This window comes from Pinus tabuliformis, chromosome 8 (genome assembly GCF_031772625.1).
Source record: "Pinus tabuliformis cultivar Carrire ecotype Pingquan chromosome 8, CPIR1, whole genome shotgun sequence".
NCBI lineage: Eukaryota > Viridiplantae > Streptophyta > Pinopsida > Pinales > Pinaceae > Pinus > Pinus tabuliformis.
The window spans coordinates 1,163,583,973-1,163,611,355 of NC_142294.1; the positions used below are offsets into that span (position 1 = coordinate 1,163,583,973).

The following is a 27,383-nucleotide window of genomic DNA, read 5'->3' on the forward strand; positions in this document are numbered from 1 at the left end:
ACTTAAGGTTTTATCTTGATTGTTTATTGTCAATATGGTGTTTTGTTATGCCTGGTAGAACCATTGACTAATTTCCAGTGTCATGGTGAATTTCTCTTTCCCTACTTTTAGATAGCTTTAGCAAAATATATCTATCTAGAATGAGGATACTTGGTACATCCTAGGTACATTATGAGGACTTAAACAATGACCTTATTATTGTGGCTTCAAACCTAATTGAAATGTCTTCTGGTCCTACCAGAGGTTTGGATTTTATATGATTGGTCATCTTAATTAAAATTTCAGATATGCTAGTTTGTATGCATCCTAAGTATTTTCCTTTTCTCTTGGCCAGAAAATCAATGCAACATCTGGTAAATGCTGTGATTCACTTGCATAGCTGCTGTTTTCAGTTCTTGCATGTGCCTCTTGTCTTTGATGTATCCTCTGGTAGATAGGTTTTTCCTTTTCCCCAAACGGCAGTATGCACATTTTTGAAAAAGATTTAGCTGCTCAATATTCTAATACCCTTATTAAAATTACTTCATCCAATGTTTGTATCTAAAATTTTAGGTAGTAGAGCTTGTGGAGTAAAAAAGCAGAAAAATGTTTCAAGATTAGATGTGGAGATTTTTGTTATAAATAGAAGCGTCTTGTGTAAAGTTCCTCAGAAATTCACTTGGTGGTTGGTCTTGACGTTGCCATTGGTAGTTCCATAATAAACAATGTGTAGTGGATGTTATAATAATGAGAGTCAATGACAATGCTACCAATGGTGGTGATGTTGCCTTATGGCCATTTTACATAGTCAATTTGAATGCATGGACATTTACAAATGATGGATTGAGAAAAATATACTTGCAAAGCCTACACAAAATTTGATTTGACTTGCATCTGCTTTAAACATCATAATTTGCAAGCAGTTGTGGGTTGTAAACTCATGGCATGTGTCCTCAACTACTATTTTTTTTGGCTCTTTTGTAGACAATTGCTTTGTTTCTCTTTTTCTCATTAGAATTAAAAAACTTGCAAAGAAAATATTGTCCTTGCTACTTGTTGCTAATTTCAACGAGCATTCAAATAGTTTGGTGATTCTTTCCTTTGTCACACTTTGCGGATAATATTTTATTTGAAATAAGAAAACCCCAAACAAATTACAAAATGGCAAGAAGTTGCTAGTCATACATAGGTTATAATTATGAAGAAAATGTGTTTGTACTTACAAATGATCACTTTAATGTGGCAGGTTCGTATGGTTCTTCAGGATGTTCAATTCTCAGACCAACAACGCTTCAAGCAATTTGTTGCACAAAGTAAAGCAAGAATGGAGGTATGTTTGGAAAACCATTATTTTAATTATTGGATGATGCCATGTTTCTTGTAAATTTAATTTATTCTTAGAAATTAGAAGTTCTAATCTTTGATTAATCAATTCTTTTGCTTGCATTTGTGTAGAGTCGTATAACGGGAAGAGGCCACAGCATAGTTGCATCAAGAATGGATGCAAAGCTAAACATTGCAGGATGGGTTGGTGAACAAATGGGTGGTCTCAGGTTGATTTTGGCCTCATTTCATCTGTCCTTTTGTTATGTAATGATTTTACTCATCAATTTTTTTATGATTTGAATAATATGAGTATTGTTCGTCAGAATCACGACTTTTATCATATAAACCAAGGAGAATGGTTGTCGATGCTCTACGTATGAAGGTTATTTGTTGATAATATTCTAGTGGTGCAGATGCCAAAGTTCATTTTGGACTAAACTTAAGGTAGTGTAGAAGCATAGGAGTCAAGACACTCTATGGCATAGTGGAAGAATAAAACCGTGTAGGAGTTGCACAGTTACCTATTTTCAAGTCATGCAGCAAAGACTAAGACTTTTAAATCTGTTGAGTTATAACTGAAATGCTTAAAAAATGCACTGAAATGTCCTAAAATATCAGGTATATTAGACATGGATTGAACACCTTCCTTTCTTTTATCAATTATATGTGTGGGTGTACGCACTTTCATAACCCATAAGCCATATAATTGGCTTTACAACTGGCGATCATAAAGTTGCACTAGCTACCTTTGAGTACTATATTTACATCTTGAGGCACTATTTAAACGTTGGGGTGCTACTGTTATGTTTTCACTTCCACCTTTGGGTGGTAGTATTCACATTTTCATGACCAAGATATTTTATGTTATACCCCTGTTTCACTTCCATCAATCTCTTGATGGGCAGGAATATCAAGACAACTTGTAATTATGCTGGCAGATGTTGCATGTGTTTTTGAAATATTTCTAATTAATTATGTGATTCTGATGATAAGAGAAGTCCTCACTAGGAGTCGTGCACGGGTAAATATAAGGACCTGCAGATTAGCATGCTGCTTTTGGCTTTCACCCTACCAAGATAGTGAAGGGTCATTGCCATCTTGAAGCTTACAGGGCTGTGGGAGTGTTTGGCTAATATCATCTTCAGAAATATTTTAATTCAACTAGAATATTATTCATGATTAGTAACTAGTGTTTTCTTTCTAGGAACATGCTTGTAAACTGTAGTAACTGTTGGTCGCTTTCTATGAGCATGTTTTCTTCTCAAGCATCCCTAGACCATGAAACATTTTTGTGTGTTCCACATTCTAAAAGCTCTTAATTTCCTGTGATCTTGTTAAAGTGTGACTCAGTATATGATGTTCATTTGTAATGTGCTTGGCCACGTGCTACTTCCAGCTATTTGGAGTTTCTACGAAACCTTGAAAAACAAGTAGAAGAAGACTGGTCGACAGTTGCAGGTTTACTTGAGGAAATACGGAGTAGCATATTTTCAAGGAAACAGGTACTGATGAACTTGACAGCTGATGAAAAGAATCTTGCAAATGCTGAGCAACATGTAGCAGATTTGCTCAGTGCTCTCCCTGAGACTAATACCTTGGAGATCCCTTCCTGGGACAATCGCCTTTCTCCAGTCAATGAAGCCCTTCTGATTCCAACTCAGGTCCTCTTTTATTCTTCCTTTCTATATTTGATGTCTTTCTTGATTAATATGAAAGCTCTCAAGTATGATAAAATATTTTATGAAATTATTTCACATTGGGCCACAGGTTAATTACGTTGGAAAAGCAGCAAATATATATGAAGCTGGTTATCGACTAAGTGGTAGTGCATATGTCATTTCCAAGTACATTGGGAATACATGGTTGTGGGATCGTGTACGTGTCAGTGGTGGTGCCTATGGAGGTTTTTGTGATTTTGACTCCCATTCAGGTGCCTGATTGTCATATCTATGTGATTTTAAGTATTCTTCTGTATTCTGTCATCTTATTGGCCTTTTGAAGGGGCCAATTGTTTCAAGAAATCAACATATTTAACTATGTAGTGTCTGGTTAAGTTTTGTTTTTGTTCTATAAAATTCCTTTAAGTGGAGTTGTGTTTAACATGGCATTCAATTGCTATTTTTAGGTGTATTCTCTTACTTGTCTTATCGAGATCCAAATTTATTGAAGACTGTCGATATCTATGATGGAACTGTCGACTTTCTTCGAGAGTTAGAGTTAGATGACGATAGTTTAACAAAAGCCATAATCGGAACTATTGGTGATGTTGATGCATATCAGCTACCAGACGCAAAGGGATACAGCAGGTACACATGATTATTTCAAAGAGAACACGCATTGCCGTGCACATCATTTTGTGACCTCAATTTGTATGCATTTTGTTTTCTCAGTTGATTTATTTGAAAATGACATGGGCATTACAAATATCTTGGATTTTAACATTGCAGCTTGATGCGATACTTGTTGGGGGTCACTGAGGAAGAAAGGGAGAGGAGGAGGGAAGAAATCTTGTCAATCAGGTCAAATTTTGCTTGGATCACTGTAGATAATGAAATGACTTGTTTTCATTATTTTGGGCCTGCAGATTTGTTAACAGGATGTACATAGTCAATTAAACTGATCTTTCTAATGCCGATCTTTTTCCTCTATCCAGATCGAAGGATTTCCATGAATTTGCTGATGCATTGGAGGCTGTGAAACAGAAAGGTGTTGTGGTTGCAGTTGCATCTGCTGATGATGTGGCTCAAGCCAACCAAGAAAGGCCCGATTTTCTAACTGGGAAAAAAGTTTTGTAGCTGTAGAATAAAAATTATACTGTTTGTTTTATGTTTTGTATTATTAAGGCTCTGGCAAAAATGATAAATGATATGCTGTGTACATGCATGGGGGCAATTTGTCAATCCATTCTTTTGCCATTGAGGGAACGTAGACTTCATTCACCGGGGCATCATAATAAAGGCACGAATAAGTGGACTGAATATAATCCGCAAGGATGGTATTAGAGATAAGAGAACTCTCTATTTATACAAATACATCCAAAAGGGTGCAAGGATGAGACTATTCATAAAGAGCCGAATGTTCATAATTCTAATTTATTACTGTTTCTTAGATTGTAGCTTTGATCATTTATATTATTGCATTTCTCCTTATAACATGTAGAGTATTATATTCTACATAACATGTATGCATGCAGTGAACCCAAAGATTTAGTACAGGGACCATATAAAGGCTATAAACAATATAAAAGTGTAAGCACTATAAAATATGAAGTGAACCCTAAGGTTTAGAACACGGACGACACATAGTGATCCTCTCAACTATATAAAAGAGTATAAACAACTATAAATTAATTAGTAAACCATCACGGTTAAACATCAGTGATCCTCTCAACTATATAAAAGAAGTATATAAGAGTATAAACCACTATAATTATTGGGGCAGAAATCACATTACATTATAATTCATTTGTCGCATGGTCGCGTTTCGAACCAACAGAATATACTATTAATATTATAAATTTTTATTTATCTATATAATTAAATACAAGTAATTTTTATTTATCTATATAATTAAATACAATAAATTACTTTAATTAGAAGAAATTGTTATATATACTATTAATATTATAAGTTTTTATTTATCTATATAATTAAATACAATAAACTACTTTTATTCAATTATTGTAATCAATATAACATAACTAATTTATAAATTAACGAACTGATTTCTCCCTATCTTTATCCCTTGGTCCAGTCTAGTGAAATATAGTCGTTGGATGATCTGCTCTCTCTATTTAGCATACAACCATGATCTGGTTTTTCAACTTGTCCTGACGATGAACCACACTTGTTGGTTCGAAACACAATGACAAATGAATTATAATGTGATTTTTGCCGAAAACTCTTCTCAAAAGATTGATATAGATCACATAAGCCTAAATTGAACAACTATAAATTAATTAGTAAATCATCACGGTTAAACATCCAATTACATAGTTGAGAGTATAAACAATATAAATTAATTAGTAAATAATAAGAGTTAAACAACTAGTTACATGGTTGGAAATTTAAATATGTGAATTATTGTTATTTTTATTATAAATCGAAATTTATATGCTTATACATTATAAGCTAATGACAATTTTAAAATAAAAAAAATGTTTTTCATTTTAAAATTTAATATTTTGCAAATGGAGAGATTTAAAATAGTGGGTTTATAGATGATAAGATAAGATAAAAAGAAAAATTAGTGATTTTAGTTGTTACATTTTGTGGGGTATATTTAATTATTTCTCGTAAAACAAAATAAGATTATATTTGTATTCTCTTGTGATAAAGTCATTGTTGCGACCCCTGGTGAAAGTCAGATTAGAAATGTCATCATACTAACTTTAGTTGGACTTGAGAAAGAAACAGAAAACTCATTATTAAAATATATTTAACACATTTTGAACCTTCAAGGAGTAGAAGTCTTCAAAGAGCAAAATTGTGTTTAATAAAAAACTTGGAACAAAACCAATTATTTTTTAAATTGAATTTGATTTAATATATCTAAAGTATCTAAAAGAAAAAATAAACATTGGTCTAGAAAAATTGAATGCCTTTTAATTCTCTTTGTTATGGAATGTGACTTTTAAATATCAATGATTCATTAAAACTAAACGTGCCTAAGCTAACTAAAATAGATGTAACAGATATTGCGATAATATAAATTATACTGCTGGTTGTCCTATGAGTTGGCTTGAGTGGTTGAGTATTGTAGGTTTAATATAGGTCTTGGGGTTGATTCCTTGGGTTGGTTGTGTCTATTGTTGTGGGCCTCACTTCATGATCCCTATTGTGGAAAACATTGTAATTAAAATCAATGATTAATCCACTTGCCATCTGAAAATTCTAGGGAAGGAGGTGATTTCGCTAGGTTTTCCTAGGAAAATAATGCAAAGTAAACTAAATTCTACATATAGTAAGAAAAGGCTAGATTATGGCAATAAGTTAGTGCATTGTTACCTTTATGCTTTACTGTTATGGGGAATGTGTAAATCTTAAGAACAAGAAAGTATATATTATACAATGTGAAGAAAAAATTTGATTTAAAGATAAACATTATTATTGGGTGTGAAAAAATAAAACTAATTTGATTAAAGAATTAAAATATGTTGAAAAACTAATTTTTGTGATATTTTAATAAGGGACTAATAAAATTACAAACAAGGCTATGATCTTAGATTGTGAGCATGGTAATGAGTTGAGATTTCAATTGAATGACAATTTTGTGATACCCTTAAATTTAGGCCTTGTCTTAATTGAGGGAGGGAGGTGAAAGTATATGAAATCAAATGTTAGGCCGCATGGTGGGTTTCATCAATCCATGATGTGGAAAGGTCACATGAAAAGACAAATTTAAAGCGTTGGTTGTTATGTTATGGTGGTAATAGCCACTTGTAGCCGTTGCCATGGAGGTGGTGGATTTTAAATGAGCTCTAACAATATTATTCTCTTATGATATCAACACATTTTACTTTCATTAGATATTTATTGCTTTATTTTTATTTATTGGATGTAATCATCAATGAAGCATAAACAATGGACCATCCAATATTTTTTGGCAACGAATGTTATTTTTTGGTAGCATCGGAAGTGCTTTAGCCTTGAAATTTGGTGGAGAGGCTAAGGCACATGAGTTCTAAAGAACCCAGAAACTGTTTGGTGAAATTCCATCTAGATTGTATTTTATTAAAATAATTAATATTTTTAATAGAGTTTTTAAGTCTAAACTTAGAGAAATTAAAATATTAATGGGTATTAATCAAAATATGGGTGAGAATGATCTAGAAAGTGGAGCATGCCATGTTTTAATCTTAGCTATTGATTAAAGACTTAATTTCGACCATTGAAGACTCAACAGGAAAAATATAAAATGGAGGCTTGAGGTTCATTTGGAAACACACACAGAGAAATTAAGGAAATCGATTTTCTGAGATGAAAAGTTCGCAGGAGGAAAATTGATCGGGGAGATCTTGCAGATGAGGGGCAAAGAGAATCCAGGAGGACTTTCTGGAAAATACATAACAGAGAGGCGGGGAGAGCTAATGGAGAGACAACATAGTAGTTGGGAGAGTTTGCGCAGAGACAACACAGTAGTCGGGAGAGCTGACGCAGAGACAACGCAGTAGTCGGGAGAGTTGGCGTAGAATCCAGAATTGTTGGAACAATCGGAATTGTCGAAACAACCAGGAGAGCTGACGCAAAGGGCAAAGAAGGTGACATAGCGTTGACGCAGAGCCATTGCAGAAATAACTGGGGTTAGCTAGCCTTATGCTGGATCAGACGGAATTCTGTCGAGTGAAGTGAGGTAAAACTCACTCAGATTTTCCGCTAGTATTTTCTTTGTAAAGGATTGCTAGATGAGCATCCTAGATTAGTATTCAGATATTTCTCTTGCATAATAATAAAACCGTCAGAGTTGCTGCACCCGTTTTCCCGCATTGGGTTTTTCAGGGATTATTGAGTCCAAAAATAAGTGTGTCCTATATATCTTGTTCTTTGCTATGTTTTCTGTTTCATGAGATCAAATATTTAATTAGTGTAGGATGCAAAGTAATTTTCTTCAATATTCAAAAGAATAACTTGATGAATGTAATTTAAAAATCAAGTAGGTGAAGTAGATTTAGATTTGCTATAGTAGGGGTTCCTTCATAGTTAGGAATTTTCACATGGTATCAGAGCATTGATTTGGAAACAGGAAGAACAAATCCAGCACTGAGCAGAGAAGCCAATAATTGCACTTGGCATCAATTCGAATCCCCTTGAAGGGATTGCGCAGTCCTTGCCGGGAAGCAGATCTGAGGAAATCTCTCTCTGAGTGAGACAACAGAGAGGTACGATTTCCACTTCATGGGTTTGCAGAGGCAAAGGGAGTGACGCAAAACCTCAGCGCAATGATTGAAGGGCGCATCTTCTGTTGGGGCATAAATCTGCTGGAAAAGAACGAATACACGTAGAAGGGGAATTTTCTCCTCAAAGAACTTTCCTCCAAAAAGTTTGAATTTCTCACTTGCTGAGCAGTGCTAAGCATTGACTAGAGGAGTCACTTCGATAGTTGGGTGAAATGGCATCGCATGGACTCAGAGATTAGGACAGGTTGGAAAGAGCTTCCAACTATGTCATATGAGAGACCAAAATCTTAGCTGTTTTGGAGGAATATCATCTCAAGGCCTACGTCAAAAGTGTTGTAGTTGTTCCTGTTGACAACAATCAAAATAATAAATATAAAGCCGAGCATGGGAAGGCAAAGAGGCTCATTCTCGATGGAGTTCAAGATCATGTGGTCCCACATTTGCATGGCAAGGATATAGCCTGGGAGATGTTGGAAGCCTTGTCTTCTCTGTATGAAGGCTCTTCCGAACAACGAAAGATGTGTTTAGAGAAAAAGTTGCTACAAACTTTGATGCAAAAGGGAGAAGGGGTGAACCTCTATCTTCAATGTCTTTAGGACATTAGAGACCAACTCGCTGCAATGGGGTCCACTCTTTAGCCAATCACGATGGTGAGGCTAGCCCTGAATGGAGTCTCAGATGAATGGCTAGTTTTCGTCCAAAGCATATTGGGTAGAGAAAAACTACATTCATGGGAGGAGATGTGGGTAGCTCTTCAACATGAGGAGTTAAGGAGGGACATAGTGTAGGTCAACTTCAGTGGTAACAATGGGAGTGACTCAAAGACGAAGGAGGAGGAGGAAAACAGAGCTTTAGGATCGAAGGGACAACAAAGAAGAAGTTGAAGAAGGACATTTCAAAGGTGAAATGTTTTAGATGTGGCGAGTTGGGTCACTTTGCCTTTCAGTGCTCTTTCAAGAAAAAGGATAAGGACGAGAAGCATGATTCTAAGGTTGCAACCGCGAAGATTGACGATGAAGAGTATGTCATGAGTGCCCATGCATCTCCAGGAGGGAGATGGATAAGAACAAGAAGCATGATCCTAAGGTTGCAGCCGTGAAGATTGACGAGGAAGAGTATGCCCTGAGTGCCCATGCACCTCCAGAAGGGAGATGGGGCGATATTGCGTTGTAGTCGGGAGGACTACATGTGGGCATGATCCTTGAGGAGTCCATCTCCTGGATCAATTCCTTGCTATGGGAGCCCAAGATTCAAGAAAGCGAGATGGACTTAGTGTCAGATGATGCAGTGGATTGTTTGGAGGACAGATGTAGTAGCTTGGGACTAGAGACTGATCAGCGCAGAGCAAGGTTCGCAGTAGTGCAGGAGTCAGCAGCAACGCAAAAGATTCAGAGGGTCAGAATCAACAATAGTCAGATTCCAACATTCCTTGTATTATGTTGAACACAGTTAAGTTCAACTAATTTTGGATGTTTTTCAGTAGCTTCTCTCAACAACTGAGTTGTAGTACGAATGTAGTGTTAGCAGTGGCAGTGCTAACAACATAGCAGATGCAATGTTTGAGAGGGAGTTGTAGTACAAATGCAACAGTGACAGTGGCAGTGTCATGGGCAACAATATAGTAGCAGCAACAACAACATCATAGTGTTGGTGGTAACAACAGTGCAGAAAGTAGGTGCTTCAGAAACAAAGCAACATGTAGATGGACATTACTGCTAAAGCACTTTCCTCGCTAAGAGGGAGTGTTAGTTTTTGGTAACATCAAAAGTGATCTTGCCTTGAAAAGAACCCAGAATCCGTTTGGTGAAATTCCACCCGGTTTGTATTTTATTAAAATAATTAATATTTTTAATGGAGTTCCTAAGTCTAAACTTAGAGAAATTAAAATATTAATGGGTATTAATCAAAATATGTGTGAGAATGATCTAGAAGGTGGATCAAGTCATGTTTTAATCTTAGTAATTGATTAGAGACTTAATCTCTGCTGTTGAAGACTCAACATGAAAAGTATAAAATGGAGGCTTGGGATTCATTTGGAAACACACACAGAGAGATTGAGGAAATCGATATTCTGAGGTGAGAAGTTCTTAGGAGGAAAATCAATTGGGGAGATCTTGTAGCTGAGGGGCAAAGAGAATCTAGGAAGGACTTTTCGGAAAATACATAATAGAGAGGCGGGGAGAGCTGACGCAGAAAAGTTGCCGGTCACGCATAATCCAGAACTGCCGGGAATTGTTGGAACTGCCAAAACAGTCAGGAGAGCTGACGCAAAGGGTAGAGAGGGTGATGCAGCGTTGCCACAGAGATAGTCGGGGTTAGTCAGTGTTGTGCCAGATCAACTGGAATTCTGCCTGGTGAAGTGAGGTAAAACTCACTTAGATTTTCTACCAGTGTTTTCTCTGTAAAGGATTGCTAGATGAACATCTTAGATTTGTATTCAGATATTTCTCCCGCATAATAATAAAACCCTCAGAGCCACTACACTGGTTTTCCCGCATTGGGTTTTTCCGGGGACTATTGTGTCAAAAAATAAGTGTCCTATGTATCTTGTTCTTTGCTTTGTTTTCTGTTTCATGAGATCAAATATTTAATTAGTGTAGGCTGCAAAAGTAATTTGCTTAAGTATTAAAAATAATAACTTGATGAATGTAATTTTAAAATCAAGTAGGTGAAGTAGATTCAAGTTTGTTGCAGTAGGGGTTCCTTTAGAATGTAGGAATTTTCACAGCGAATGCATTGGTGAGTGAGTTGATATCCGGGAGAACTATGTTTTTGTCATGGCTTCAACAAGATATTGAATCTATAATTTTAGACAAATCGGTGTAGTGTTTTATGACATGCTTGTTGGATATTGTTTAGTTCAACTCGTGAAAGTAGTAGTACTTGATAATATTGATATTGGTGATTTAAATGTCATGGATTAGCTTGAGTTGTTATCAAAAAACAATCTAGTATATATGGAAAAACGTCATAAAATGGTAAAAGTTATAGTCCTTATTTTTTTATACCTTTCCTCGTGGTATTTTTTTTTGACTCTATAACTTTGCCAAATTCAAAAGCAAACCCAATATATGAGTTTTAATGTGATTGGTGCAATGATTGTTCTTGATTTTTTTTTCTTTCCTCATTAATTAATAAGAGTAGTATGCATAAAAAGCCGTGGAGTACATGCTCTAGTAAGTTTGTATTTATAGATAATTAACCTTTATGTATTGACTGTTTAAATACTCTCAAACAATATTTTAACCATATTCAAGAAAAAATGCATTTTGACACATTGTTACAAGGTATAATGGAATAAAGATAATGTGAGCATAAATAACATACCTTAAAGATTATACATATATAATTATTTTGGTATTCATATGGCTTGGATGGAGCAAATGGTCTACATAACAAATAATCCACAACTAAACCTAATAAAATCACAATAGATTGATTAAATTTGAACTACACTTGTGTTAATGTAAGGGAAGCACACATGCAAATGAGTAGACTTTATAAAGAAAAGGGCCCAGGTAACTAGGCTCAACATTAAGTGTGCTAAATTCATATTTCAAAATTGCAATTTTATCATATAAAATAAGAACAACATACTCATGATGTGTATACTAGTTGGTTTGTGGGGTTTAGTCTCCATTAGATAGCTGGTTCAAATCTCAGAGGGAGGGGTTAGGGGTGGCAACCACTTGTGGGGGATATAAAATTGTCCCATGGAGCATCTAGGCTCGACCAAGTCTCATGCAATCCTGGTGACAACACGACTAGCCCTGGCTTAGGTTCAACCTAGCTAGATAAAAATAAAATAAAATAAAATAAGAACAGAATACACATTATAAACATGTATAACATAAGATGAAAACATAAAAAACCTCTAAAATTATTTGTTCATGAAGAAATGATGCTTGATTTTTATTTTAAATAAGGTAATTTTTATTCAATTATATATAAGGGAATTGTTGTGGTATGCATCTTGTACTCTCTACTCTATGTGGTGGTTCATATGGTTTAACATTGTTAATATTAAGTAGTCAGATATGTTGAGAAAAACTAGACACTTTAAGATAGAAGGTGTTTCAACCAATATTGTATAGAATCTTGTCTTGATCATATTTGATAGGTTTTGATGATTGATAAGTTAATTCTAAGTCATATGCAAGGCATTGATCAAATCCATGAAATTATTTCCCCAACCAAGATGTTATTGGCAAAGATTGATACAAGACAACCTTCTAAGTGTAGGGCTTGGAGTAGTCACGTATAGATAATTTATAGGACATTTACTCTTCTCCATAGATGCATTAATGACTTTTTATGTACCATTGTTGAAAATATAACCAATACTCGAGTGTAGGGGAGGCGGGGAGAGGGGTATGCAAGTGTGGATCAATATTGGACACTCTTAACAATTGTCTAAAACTTCAAAGACAACATACAAATAATACTTAACAACAACACAATTATTTTTTCACAAAACTTATCTTAAATAGTTTCAATGTTTACAATTACCATTGTTGAAAATATAACCAATACTCAGTGTGGGGGAGGCAGGAAGGTGGGGGGGCATGCAAGTGTGAATCAATATTGGACACTTTTAACAACAACAACAACAACACATTAATATATGCACAAAACTTATCTTAAATAGTTTCAATGTTTACATGTACCAACTTAAAGGATGCTACAACCCCTTAATTTACTAGCACCTATTGGAAGGAGGCACCAGCCTCCTAATTTACAATCTTGAACTTGAGGGAAGATATAATTCCTTTGCCTTGTACCACCTTTCCACCCTTGCTTTAATAAAGAGAAATAATGTGGGGTGGAAAAGTGGGAGGGATTCTCATTAATCCTGAAGGAATCAATGAAGATAGATATGCTTGGGGGCTTGGATGGAAGACAAAAAATCAAGCTGAAGCATATGTATTGTTTATGGGCCTCACCCGGGCTGAAAAGAAAGAAATAAAAGTCCTGCAGGTGCTAGGAGACTCTATGATTATAATACGACATATGAACTATGCCTTAGTTGCAAAAAAAATAATATTAAACCAAATTATCAAGAGATCACAAGGGATGATCCCATCCTTCAATTCAGTGACCTTCTTCCATATTCTAAGAGGAAATAATCAAGAAGCCAACAAACAAGCTAACCTTGCTTTCTAGTTGATAGAAGAAAGTGTTAGGTCCCTATACTACTAGTGTAACGCCTTATTGTTATTAGTACAACCCCCTTATTATATTGTTGTGCCCATGTAGTCCCCATATTGTTATTATTGTGCCCCATAGAAGCCCACTATTGTTATTATTGTGCCCTCACATTATTATTGTTATGTTGGCTCTAATTATATTATGACCCCTTAGAGTCCTATATAAAAAGGAGGTCTTGTCATTTGTATCATCGAAGAATTGTTCATTTGTGTAATGTAAAGGAGGTTGCCCCCTCGAAGAGGCTTATTTTTAAGGCATTGATCTTTCTTTTCTATCTTTTTGTGAGTTGGTTTCATAATAGAAAGGAGCATGGTGAATGATGTCGTGGGCATGAATAGTATCCCATAATTAGTTAATGACTTACAACTCCTGGATAACGGAGGTTGCTCTAAGCCTTGCTCGGGAAATAACAAACCTTAGAATTAGGGAATTTGATAATAAATTCATTGGGTTGAATCCATGGTCTGCCCTCCTTCCCCTTATCCCTCCCCCTCCCTTTTCTCTTCCCTCCCCCTCCCTTTTCTCCCCCTCTCCCCTATATATCCTTCTCACCCCTTCCCTTCGACATTCCCCTTTCTTTTCTCCGATCGCACTCCTCTTCTATTCCGTCCCGTCTCCCCTCTCTTCCGTCATGTTCCCCTTCCTTGCCCACCTCACACCCCCACCACTTGGGCCCTATAGAGCATCTCCTTGCTTTCCATGGCTTGTCCAAGAGCCTCATGGAAAGCGTGTTGTCGGCCGGATAAATCATTCTTGCGAACAAGACCGACCTCCCTAGTATCTAATGATATCTAGCGACAAGCAAACCAAACAAATTCTATCTTTCTCTAAATATGCAATTTATAAATAAAGGCAAACAGGTGTTTTAGGCCTACCTCGGGTCTAGTGCTAGTTTGTGGAAGCCACGCTCCGTTGATCCAAATGAGCTCGCTTTTAAAGAATCTGCAAACACAAACAAGCACACACATTGAATAGCACTTGAAAAGCCAATATAATAAAGCATATTTATCATGATGGTCAAGGAATTCATGAAACAAACCATATAAGACAATTTATTGAGAAAAATTAATTTGATTGTATTAACTTCAATCAAACAAGAACTTTACAACCTTGGTGCCTTGATGTTGTACAAGCTCCTCCCAGGGTCCAGTAAGAATCTCCTCTACTTTGAAAAGTTTCACTTTCTTCCCAAAGAAGCCAAAAGGTATGTAATCTCTCCTCTCAAGCTTAACTAGGAAGTCTCAATTCCAACATCATTTACCCTAAAAAATGTTCAGCCTTTAACCTCCCTAGCAACCAGCCAAATGCCTTAATTTATAGTGCAATGGAGGGAAGTTACTAGGTCCACCTTCAAAGGGATACGCTCCTCTCATCAAGGGATTAGCTCCTTTAGTTATGGGATGCATGAACCACCTAGGAGCGAACCATCCACGTCAAGATTCCTTCTAGAAGCATCCAGAATTAACCACAAGTGAGTTTTTAAGAATAAACTTGCGCCTTTTTGACTTTCATAGGGGTCCGCACCTACTCCTTTAGAGATAGAGCAGGCAGGTCTGCAGGTAACATGACTAAGGGGTACAAGACCGCAGGTAATAGTAAGAGAAAGTGCGGAACCAGAGCTTTATTGATTTTCAAGGACTTTCTCTCATTTTTAAAGCTTGACATGAAGAGCTGAGGTTTAAGACTTGCTAAGGAGGACAGTATGAATGATGATAGACCCATACTGACTGCAAATGGTCATGGTGACAATGTTTTGTGTAACAGATTGCCCCCTGAAGTGCGAAGTCTGTAGTAGATGAAGATTTCATTTATCATCTAAGAAGAGTGAAGTACTTTATCATTTCGAGGATCATCTTGTGGAGAGCCCGGTTGGAACCTGTAAAAAAATTCATATATATATATATATATATATATATATATATGAGATCATATCATCGCTGAAGTAGGCATCCCCATACTCAGATCAAAACTGACTGGAAAACTAACTATTGCTCTGATATAGGAATGATCTTGTAATACATCACAAGTATAGACACATGTAGAAACAGTATGGACGCAACCATCTGTTTATGAATATTCCACTGTATAATGAATACAAAATTCCTCGCAGCCTGGATGGTGGAAACTAGATCCAGGGTCTCGATTTCTACTTCCCGGAATAGTACGATTCTATCCATGTGAATGAATGTGTCGAAGTCGAACATGGTAGAAACTGTTAGATTCGGTCTGGTCAATGCTCCGTTAGAGATCAAAACTCTTTATGCATTTCATTTTTAGGTGTCCCGCTCCATTCACTCAGCTGCATTCCGCTAGGGGCATGCCATAATCTGACGGAGAAAGGTCATGCTAGTCATTTCCCCTCATGTCAGGCTCCTGCTGGCTTAGGTCTTTTGTCAATGATCACCAAAGTCCATGACAGTCAAGGTCTGGTCCTTTAATGGACAAAGGTCATTTTCGATCATTAGGTCTAGGGATTTATCAGTTTGGTCTTTAAATATGTCCAGTAAAGCCATGCAGGCCAGAGAGAGGCCCTTACAAAGTAATGATTCACAGAGTTTCATCGTCATATTGATAAACTTCGACTGTTCTTCAAAACTCTGTTTTGAAGAAAAGTCAAACAGTGTCATTGGTGATAAAATTTTCAAAGAGATCGACAGTTGATTTCTCCAGGCGCAGTCATGGTTTCCATGGCCAAATGCCCTGTCATGCAATCCCTGCAAAGAGTGCCGAAAATTTCATCATTTGAGCTAAAATTTCAGAGGAAAAGTGAAAATCAGGGTTGTTTTAAGTCAGTGAAAAAGTGTCAAAACATAACATTAGAAAAATGGGTTTTTGAAAAAAGCAAAATTTAACCCATGACTTCTAAGACTTTATATACAAGTTCCCACCAAAATCAAAGTCATTTTGCAAATCAAGTGCTTGGGGAAACATTTCAAACTGTTTGAGTGCGCATCGTGCGTTTTAGAGCAAGATTGGAGGCGATTTTAGGGCGCGGTGCATATAGACAGGGGCGCGGCGCACACAGAGGGCGCGGTGCACACAGAGCCGGCTCACAGTGTATTTTTCTAACTGGTGCAACACACACCCAAGGCGAGGGGTACACAGACAAAGCGCTCAGAATCTTGCCAAACTTCCTCAAATCTTTTGTGAAGCCCACCAAATTGCAAGGTAGGCTCTATAACATCACTTGTTTATCAAAGTTCATAAATGATATGGTGGTTTGATGCCTATGATTGAATGCAACAAAAAATCATAAAACCAACCACAAGAAAATACCAAAAAGTCATTGTTGCTAGGGTTGTATAAGTGTGGTGTTGATTCCAAGGTTCCATTTTCCTTCCTTACCATTTTTCCTTATCCCCCTATGCTATTGTTTCCTATTCCCACTACCGTAAAATACTACCAAACTCATATTCCTTATCCCTCCACTATTTGGTCAATACAAACACCAAACCCTACCTCATTAAAACCCAAAAAAACCTACCCTATCAAATACCCAAACCCCCTACATATCCCTAAACAAATTTCTCCCCATAACCCCTATTCCCATCACATTACTCCCCTTTTAATACTCCCTTTGTTTCATTGTTCCCCTTGGTGGCAGATATCACAAAAACAACACCCAACTTCACCGTCATCAAAGGGCAGCCTAAGTACAGTACATAAACAACAGTCATGGCATCTGAGGGTTCATCAGAGTATGAGGTGGAAACTCACAGTGATACAGCTTCAGGAGAACAGGCTCCCAGGAGACATCACAAGAGCGGAAAACATGTTAGGGATGAGCCAAACACCCTCACTGAATTGCAGGCATGCCCTCTTGCTATGTCATGTTTCCAACACCTAGCATGTATGTTAGAGTTCATCATGAGTTGGCCCGTCTTTTGTGCTTCATCTACATGGAGGTCAGTCTATCTTGGCCGGGGTCACCTTCACATTGAAACCCGAAACTATCTCAGTGGCAACATGCATACCAAATGTTGGAGAACAGTGGCATAAGAAGAAGAAGGTGGATAGGCAATACTATGAGCCTTACATTAAGGCCAGTGGTTTGAGGTAGCTCACAAGAGTCTTCCCATTCAGATATTTGAAATATGAGTATGCTCCACTCATGAAATTGATCATGAAGTACTTCAACTGTGAGGGGAAGTTCTCTCGCCTATATGCCTATCGCATCAGGTTGCTCATGCACTTTACCAGGGTGCGGCTGATGAACCTCCCATTTTTCATTTGTAGGAACATAGAGAGGATGAACAATTTCATGCAGCATAAGACCCCTCAGCAGCAGCTTAACAATGTTTATCACTTTGCTCTTATCCGGATTTTGGTGGATCATCAGTTGGGATTGCAGGGCATTGCTTGGGAGGAATTCATCTCCCGTGACTTCTACAGCACTCCACAGGTAGTATTAGAGGTAGAGCATGAGATAGGTGGTCCTTCTCATCAGTATGAGCACCATGACACCGCTACTATGCCAATATTCATCACCTATTAGAGAGGCAATAGACATTTGTTTGCAGCGGCAAAGCGAGTGTTATCTCCACCCGGGGTGAAAGGGGCCTCGCTTCCTACATCGACGACACAGGAACAGGACAGAGGTAAGGAGCCAATGCATGATGAGGGGCCTTCAGGTGAGCCATCAGGTGAACGAAAGACATAATTCATTCTCCTTCATGATGATGAGACAGATACAGAACCGACGAATGCAGAGCTTAGAGAGATCATCCAGGAGCAACAATCAGAGATTGAGGCCTTATCCCTTGACTTGGAGAGGGCTAAGTGGAACATGAAATACCTGGAGCAGAGGAACAAACAGCTGGAGGATCAGCAGGCAATTATGGAGCTACAAAACTTTCATGAGCATCGCCAAGCTACACAAAGAAGAAGAGTTGAGCTCACGTCATTGGAGCAAGAGATCAATGAGGATCGGGAGGCCAATCTAGAGAGAGTTAACATGCACTTGGAGAGGTTGCTAGACAAGGCCGACAAGGACCATGCCTTACTAAGACACATGGCTTTCCATTACAGGGCACGAAACATGAGTGCAAAGGCCTGGATAAAGAGCTTGAAGGCAAAATTGAGCAAAGCAACAAAAGAGGCAAAAGAGGCAAAAGAGCAAGATCGGCTTCGAATCTTGGCTGAATCTTCCTTGGCACAACATAGCACTTCATAGAGGACCTCCAGCCCAAATTTCAAGAAATTTGGGGAAATTTTGGTCACATGACAAATTTTTGGGCAAAACACAGGTTTTTTCTCACAGTGGCGCAGCGCTAAAAATTGGGAGCTCCAAATGAAGAATGGTTTGAATTTTTGGATTCAGCATGAAAAATCATGACTACTGGTGCTTGGACGAGAAATTTGGGCAAGATCTGAGTTTCCAAGAGGTCAAAAACACCCAAAAAATGACCTCTCTGCCCCTATTTTGACACATAGGAAGAAGTCTTGGGAGAATGAATATTTGGAGGGGCAAATGAGCACCAAATTCAGAAATTACACTTGGGTTAGAAAGTAGACAGGACAAGCTTTCCAACAACCCCACTTGGGAACATTTTGGACTCCTGCAAGTGCCTAAAAACAGGCTCCAAAGCGGCGTGGTGCACACAGAAAATGGCGCAGCGCATATAGGAAAAAAGCCCAATTTTACCTCCGTTTCGCGAAATTTCGATTCGTGACTTCTCCAAGTGGGCCTACTCATCTACATTTCAGTTTTTTGGCACCTAAGGTGGCATTTAAAGTATTTTCACTCTAGATTGGCTTCTATCCAAGTGGCAAAGGAAGGCAAACAATCACCCATGCCATTTGTCATGTTTGTAACGTTGCACCTGTAGCTAATGGTTGGCTTTCCACTTCCATTTTGTAATGATTCGAGTAACTCCCCAACCCCTAGGCGTTCTATCTCTTCATGGCACATTCTATATTGTATGCAAACTATTTGCAAAGGGTTGGTTGGCTTGTAACTTCTGGGAGACTGTGGGAAAGAAACTCTGTTTCTTCACTGTATATTTTAGACAGAGAATTAATGAAAGGCAACGGCTCTGTTTCATGAGATTCATGTGGTTGTGAGTGTAGTAAATGTGTCTCTTATGTTTCATATGTATTTTGTAATGTTCATAGTTCAATTCATATTCATTTCCAGTGAAATTTTATGAGTTAGATAAGGTAGAATTCAATTTTATTGCTTTGCCTGTGGGAAAATTTCATGTTCAGTGTTCTTCTTCTATTGAAAAGGATTCATGTACTTATGCCATTTTCAATCTCCTAAGAAATCTCTCCATTCCGCGTTATTTCAAACTAAATTGCTACACTTTCCGCCTGTATTGCCTCACGGAGTAATTTGTGCCTTTGAATTAAATTATCTGTTCATTGCTCTCCATTGGTTCCATAACGTCCCAGAAGCTCAGTCATTCATAAAAATTGTTTCGTGTATCCATATTCACTTACTAGCTTGAGATCAATATTTCACTGTAAGTCATCTCAGACCATTTCATTTATCTATTCACTGAGCGTGACTCGGAGAGAGCCCTCTCCTGATCTCAGACCGTTTCATTTATCTATTCACTGAGCGTGACTCGGAGAGAGCCCTCTCCTGTTCTGGTAAGGCTAGCTACGAGACTGAGCGTGGTTTGTGGTTACCCTAAATTTTTCCTTCCTTCAGCCTAGGGTAGATTTAGGTGCTAACAGAAACCACTTGATTACCAGTCAATGATGTAAACTGTTAACAAGTGTGAGAGAAACCACCAGTAATGTCAATGGCTCTCAAAGTACTTAGTACAATCCATGAGATGTGAATAGATGTGTTGATGTCGAACATGTCACGGAATCCTTTGATCGAAGGTCAATGATGCAACCTATCATCGAAGGCGAGAAACCTGCCATTGAGGCATGCAGATCCCAAGGTACTGACGATTTCTAGATCATCTTTCTAGATAATGAGCTGAAGTCGATAGAAAGCGATCCGTCGTAGGCAAGCCCACAACACGAAATCATAGATCAAGTTTGAAGAAATATAGTTGCAAGGACTGACTCAGGGATGGTCAAGATGGATGACAGATATTTTGCAGATGAATGGTTTATTTGCACTGACCTCTTGAACACATAACGACACAGCAGATGGTTTGGTGACAATTGACCCAAAGTTAATACCCAGAAACCGGCTGAAGACTTTCAATATGGTTTGATCAACTGTTAGGCAAAGGATTTCCCAACCCAGGTGAATAAAAAGTGTCGTGTTCAAGAGTGGTTAAATGTTTTTCTGAGACACAAAGTATGACAAACAGGCTCATTTTTCTCTCTTTTCCCCCACCATTTCTGGCAAGTACCTCTTTATTTTTAACAAGCTTGAGGAGGATAACATTTGCTTGATTATAAGCTCATCCTTCGGATGAGTCCAACTTAGTTTAAATTCGAACCCTAAGAAGGAGTGGTCCGTTCCTGTTTGTAATTGAACAGGTCCTTTACTGTTAAATTTTAACGAGTCCAGTATAGGAGAAACTCGACGTTTTTCAATTTTAGAGAGTCTGAAAAAACCTTAGAAAACTCCATGGTTGTCATTTTTCATAAATTTGTGTCTCCCAAGCCCGAAAAAGTATAAAATAATACTTGAGAGAACCGATTGACCATTACGACCAAGGAGTACTTTTCATAATTAGTGCCTCTGATCCGAAAAAGTAAAAAAGAGATCAATGACACGTTGTTTTATAACCAATATCGAATTTGAAACGATAAAAATCGGCAATATTTTCATGTTTTTACGGTCAGAAAAGGGCTGTAAGTGGACCGTCTTTTAATTCCGTTTTAACGAGCTTAAAAAGAAAAACTCGGCAATCTTTTCATATTTTAGGAGTCAGAAAAGAGCTTAAAGGTGACTCAAATGTTTTTTGTCAAAAGTGATCAATTTTACCTGAAAAATCCATTATCCTGCACAAAAACTCAAACATTACTCATACCTGTTTAAAAAATAGATAAAAATGCTTCAAAATTTACCTCTTTAAAGTGAAAAATAAACAAATTAAAAATTCATTTATTCAAAAAAACTTATAAAAAGGGCTTTTGTAAATTCATTTTTACTGTTTGACTTCAGAGTGAGAAACGAGAGCTTTTGGTCAGAAAATTCCCGTGAAGATTGCGGAAAATCCGTCTGTCGGAATCGAATTCCGTCACCTCCAGGCAATCCACATCTTCTTACTCTTGCATTTTATCCGTTTGAAATTTGTTTTTAGGGTTTTATTTTGTTTTTAAGGAAATTTATAGGTTAAAAACCCGCGCACGGGGGTCCGTAGGCATAGCATAGGAAACCTGCGGACCCCGAATTTTTCGTAAAAGGAAAAATTCAGGGGCCCGCACCTGCCGTTAAGGTAGAGTGCGGACCTATGCACTGTCTCTAACATAGAGGGTGCGGTTCCCACAACAAAGGTTTTCAAACTTAAATTTTTCAAACTCCACCCAAAAATTTTGATTTTAAATATTCTAAACCGCCTTCTTATTGAATGTAGGGTATACATCATGCTTGACTGGCGGGAATGGGAGCACAAGGATGTGGATCTCGCCACGATTAATCATCAACCTTCGATTGATGCATTGAAGGCATGCGGTTTATACAAATTCTAGGCCATACCTGGCATGAGGGCCCAGGTGGACTTTTTGCAGTGGTACAGGACCAGTGTTTCTTTATTGGTGGCCACTAGCTCGAAATGGAGCCGGAAGACATTTAATTTTTGATTGGTTTTCCTAAGAGAGGTGAATATTTGACTCTATTCGAGACTAGGCCAGGTGGCCAGTCTGTTGATAGCCTCCGGCTAGAGTTTTGTAACGACCAAACTAGAGACAAAGGGATTGATATCAAAACCATCTCCCGTCCTGAACTCAAAGTGATTGCATTTACTGTTACCAGGCTTTGCGGAAGTGCAACACTAAATGTGGCCACTGGTTCCCAAATGTGGATGGCAGTAGACTGCTTTCAAGGCACCATATTCAACTGGTGCGAGGCTGTGTTGGCTAATGTAAAAGGCCAACTGACTAGAGCAAAGAACAGACAACTGAAGAACTTTGGATACGATGATTTAGTTGTGAGCTTTGGTCTAGAGAGGGTCCCAATGTTGGTCCCACAACATCTTACCGTTGGAGCTGGACTTCCCCGAGAGCCCAAACTAATGCGTTGGGTTGCAGTTATGGCCCGTCATCCTGAGGAGGGAACAGAAGTTGTTCGACTTCCTCCTGAGTTTTTTCATTGGTTGGAGAGCCAAGTATTTGCTATTCAAAATTTTCCTTATGCTGGGATGGATTATCGTGGTGACCCAGACATGGCCCTTCCACCAAGAGAGAAATGGGATGACTCAGGTAAAATCATTTTCAACATTTTCTAATTTATTTTTATTTATTTATTTATTTATTCATTTTTTTTTTTTTAAATCGTCCCAAAATTGATAGTAAAAGGTTTCAAATGCAGATGTAGGTCCACGACGACCAGCCACTCTTCGGACCTATGAGAGGAAACAACCAGCTGCAGTAGCACCAGCCCCATAGGATGAATCTACAGAGACCCTGGCCGAATTGGAAAACCATCTAGAGCGTTTGACAACAAACATTCCAGAGACCAACATAGATGACATTCCTCTTAGGCTACAACGCTATGTGATTGGGGTCCCAGGACCTTTTAGGAGGTTCCTTTGTAGGGTGGCCCGTACAGTGGTTTCTTATCGTGATCATCACCAGTGATAGGATGATCACCTGTTGTAGACTCATATGACATTTTTGCTTTTTGTACTATCATTTTGCCGATCATAAGGTGTTTTCCAACCTATGATCGAAGACGATGTATATTTGACACACTTCTATGCTATACTATATCACTATTACCGGCTTATCTTGTAAAACATATTATGGAATGTTTTTAAATTTACTTGTTTGATTATTGCAAATGTCTACTTAACATTCGAGAAGTAATTGCATCTGCTAATGTATTTAAATATCTTGGAATATGCTGATATTCAATATAATAAAATTCACATTCCAAGAGACGAACTCTCAAAAATAATCTCAATAATACTGGATTTCTAATGGCATATACTCTATTAAGCTGTAATACAACGAGTTCAGAATCTAACCTCACAATCAAACTCCGAATCCCAAATGAGATGGATTCAGATAATAACTCAATCACTGCACTATACTCTGCAATGTTGTTCGTGGTTTGACCGAGGCTTACCCCATGCATAGATACCAACTCATCAGAGGGTGAATAGATGACCCAAGCTGCGGAAGAAATGTTCCGTGTATTAGGACAAGCACCATCAGCAAAACCAATGTATGTTTGGAGAGACGTCAACATCTGCAATATCAAGAGTAAAATCAAGATAAGTAGGAATAATGACGAAAACACTCTCTAAGCTAAGCACACTTTTTAATCTAAAACACACCAGCTAGAAAGAAAACTAACCTAACTAAAAATTTCCACACCTAGATTTAAGCATAATATATCTTCAGATAAAGACCATTTCTAGGCTTACCTAAAGAGACCCCGTCAAAGTCTACCAATTCATAGGCCCCTTTTGCCAGCTTTTGCTTAACAATATAAGGGCCATGCCACATGGGTACGAATTTTCCAGCGCCTAATTTATCATTTGCTTGATCGAACAGTAAGACTAGGTCTCCTTCCAAAGAATTACGAGGTGTAACATTTCGATCATACTGAGCTTTAATACGTTTGGCATGAGCTTCGATTGCTAGTGCAGCATCACGTTAATTCTCATCTAGCTGAGCCAAGTACAAAAAACGTTTTTCCTCTTCGGAAGTAGCTGGAATTAATTCTATGGCCATTTGCAATGACGAGATTTCGCATTCAATGGGTAACACAGCTTCCAAACCGTAAACTAGTTGGAAAGGAGTGAAATCGATTGATGTTTTGACTGGGTTCGATACGCCCAAAGCGCTGAAAATAACATATTATGCCAATTCGACCTATGAATCCCAATGATTCGTTGGATCATGATGACTAGAACTTTGTTGATGGCTTCAACGAGACCATTAGCCTGTGGATAATATGGAGTTGAACTATCGTGACGCAGGCCAAGTTGGTCTGTTAGTTCGGTCATCATAATATTTCGAAAATGACGCCCATGATCAGTGATAATCGCTTGTGGAACATCGAACCTAGCAATTATATGATTGAAAACGAAAATAGCAGTAGTTTTGCCATCTGCCTCAAATGTAGGCATCGCCTCGGCCCACTTGGTAAAATAATCTACCGCAAGATGATATACGCATGCCCCCCCGCTGAGTGAGGGTTACATGTAATAAAATCGATACCCCATTTTTCAAAAGGATCGACAACAATTATAGGGTGGAGAGGAGCAGGTGGAGTGCGCATATTTCGATAAAAAATTTGGCTGTTATGGCATTTTCGGACCACGTTAATACAATCTTTAAACAAAGACGGCCAGAAATAGCCAGCGCACAATATCTTTTGGGCTCTGGCAAACCCAGACATATGATCGCCACACGCTCCAGAGTGACAGTCATTTAGAACCCTTTCAGCTTCCTCATGAGTTAAACAACGTCAGAAAACAGAGTCCGCCCCACGACAATAAAGTGTATCTCCTATAATTTTGAATTGTTGGCACTGGAATTGTATTTTTAGATGCGTTGATCTTGAAATTTCAGGCCGAAAGGATTGGGTTTGGAGATAAACTATGATATCCCCATACCATGGATCTAAAGTTCTGATTAGAAACAAGGATTCGTCCGCAATGGGCTCCTTTGCCACAGTTTCCGTGTTAGCACGCAGGAAGTCACACATTAACTCCACAAAAACCAAAGATTTATTTGAATTAGACTTTTCAAATTCCATGTCAAACTCCTGCAGGATCACAATCCATTTGGAGTACTTGCTCCCTAGCAATTGTTTAGTCAAAATATAGATCATAGGGTTGCAATCAGAAATTACTATAGTTTTGCGTAGTAACATGTAATGACGAAAACGTTGGACAGCTTGAACAGCTGCCAATGCCAATTTCTCCACATGTGAATATTTTACCTCCGTTGGATTTAAGGTTTGACTAAGGTAATATATCACATGTTCACTACCTAATTCATCTTCCTGAACTAACACCATTCCAATGGTGGAATGTGAGGCGGCGAGATATAAGAAGTAGTCCTGGTTGTAGTTGAGAGAATGCAATAACGGTGCATGGGTCAACGTGTGTTTTAATGCATCAAAATATTTGTCAGCTATCTCATCCCAAGAGGATGGAGTATTCTGTTTCAACAACCGGGTAAAACCCTTTGTGATCTCGGCGTAGTTAGGAATGAATCGACGTAAAAAGTTTTCTTTCCAATGCAAACTTTGGAGTTGGCGAAGACTCGAGGGAGGAGGCAATTTGACAATAGCTTCAACCTTCGAGGGATCGATGCGAATGCCGACTTTCGAAACAACAAACCTCAGTAATCGACTCGTTTCTATACAGAAAACACACTTGTGTGGATTCAACCTAATTCGATAATGCCTACACCTCATAAATATTGCTCGTAAATGGATGAGATGATCGGCTCAATGTAATGAATGAGTAGGTAAATCATCGAGATAGGGTTGCACAATGTGCTTGATGTCATGAAACGCGTAAGACATGGCTCTTTGAAAAGTTGCCCCAACGTTCTTGAGCCCAAAAGGTAATTTGAAATAAGAAAATGTCCCCATGGACAAATGAAAGCCGTTTTTGGTTGATCAGCAGGTAGAATATTTATTTGATTGTATCCGGAAAAACCATCCATGAAGGAGAATATTTCACTGTCGGCACAATCATCAGTGATTTGATCGATATAGGGAGTTGGGTAATTGTCTTTTGGACAAGCTCGATTAATATCCCTCTAATCGATACATATTCTTATTGTTCCTTGCTTTTTGTTAACAGGAACAATATTCGATACCCAATCCGTTAAGGGAATTGGATAAATGAAACCTACTTTAAGTAATTTTTCAACTTCTGCTTTAATAGCAGCAGCTTTTCGCGGGTGGATCTGACGCAAATGTTGCCGGACGGGTTTAACATCCGGGTAAGTTTTGATTTCATGAACAACAATTGCTGGGTCAATTCCTGGCATTTCCTCATATGACCAAGCAAACACGTCGCAAAATTCTTGAAATATGGCCTTATATGTTTGAATTTCATCTTCCGTACAAGAGGCACCTATATGAATGTTTTCAACAATTCCAGGCTTAACCGAAATGTCAATAGGAATAGTTCGAGAAATATTTCCCAAATTTAACTCAGAATCAGGATTTTTCATTGGATTTTGAGGTTCCTTGACATAATCAGTCGTAAAAATAGATGAAAAATCATTTTCAGAGCGATCAATCTTAGGTAAAAACGAAGATCTATGATGAAGATCTTCCCATGGTAAATCATCAACACACAGGCTTTCATGAATTTGCTCATCAGTGTGAACAAGTTCGGAAAACATTGTTGAATCTGAGTTTGATGTTGAAAGTGATTCTTCATGGACCACATTCATTAAGTCAATTTCGGTTGAAGAAGGGTCGGAAAACGACTGTACGACCTGATACGCAATTTCATATGGACTCAAAGGAATAGAATCACCAAATGAATCTATCTCAGATTCGGAAGGTACGATCCAAGGATCATCATAAACAATAGTGTCTGATGAAATCATATGAATGGTTGCAGTAGAAGGCGATAAGTTGAGAGGAGGAAAGGGAAAAGTTCCTAGTAAACCAGAATCTTTAACTAGTCCTACTCCAACATCCTTATAAGGGATAGTTGTTATGCCGACATGCTGGATACTTTCAGAAGAGGCTGGGTCAGATGAAAAGTAAGTTAGCTAGTCTATAGTTAAGATCTTTCCATTATGAGGAAACTTTATAAGCTGAAAGACCGATGAAACAACAACTGTCATAGCGTAAGACCAACTATGACCTAAGAGAAGGTTGTAATCTAGAGGGGCATCAACCACCTCCACATCT

General features: G+C 38.0%; 1 protein-coding gene across 2 annotated transcripts in view; it reads left to right on the top strand.

Annotated features, from left to right (window-relative positions):
- The window catches only part of LOC149239483 (presequence protease 1, chloroplastic/mitochondrial-like), a 177,101-nt gene extending 172,688 nt beyond the window's left edge, over window positions 1-4,413 (top strand). For both annotated transcript variants that reach the window (XM_089373430.1, XM_089373431.1), the window contains exons 13-19: window positions 1,226-1,309; window positions 1,435-1,532; window positions 2,702-2,966; window positions 3,073-3,235; window positions 3,431-3,611; window positions 3,753-3,824; window positions 3,959-4,413. In XM_089373430.1, coding sequence (XP_089229556.1) covers window positions 1,226-1,309; window positions 1,435-1,532; window positions 2,702-2,966; window positions 3,073-3,235; window positions 3,431-3,611; window positions 3,753-3,824; window positions 3,959-4,100 — 1,005 coding nt within the window. In that variant the 3' untranslated portion in view covers window positions 4,101-4,413. The remainder of the gene's footprint in view (window positions 1-1,225; window positions 1,310-1,434; window positions 1,533-2,701; window positions 2,967-3,072; window positions 3,236-3,430; window positions 3,612-3,752; window positions 3,825-3,958) is intronic.
- The last annotated feature ends 22,970 nt before the right edge of the window (window positions 4,414-27,383 follow it).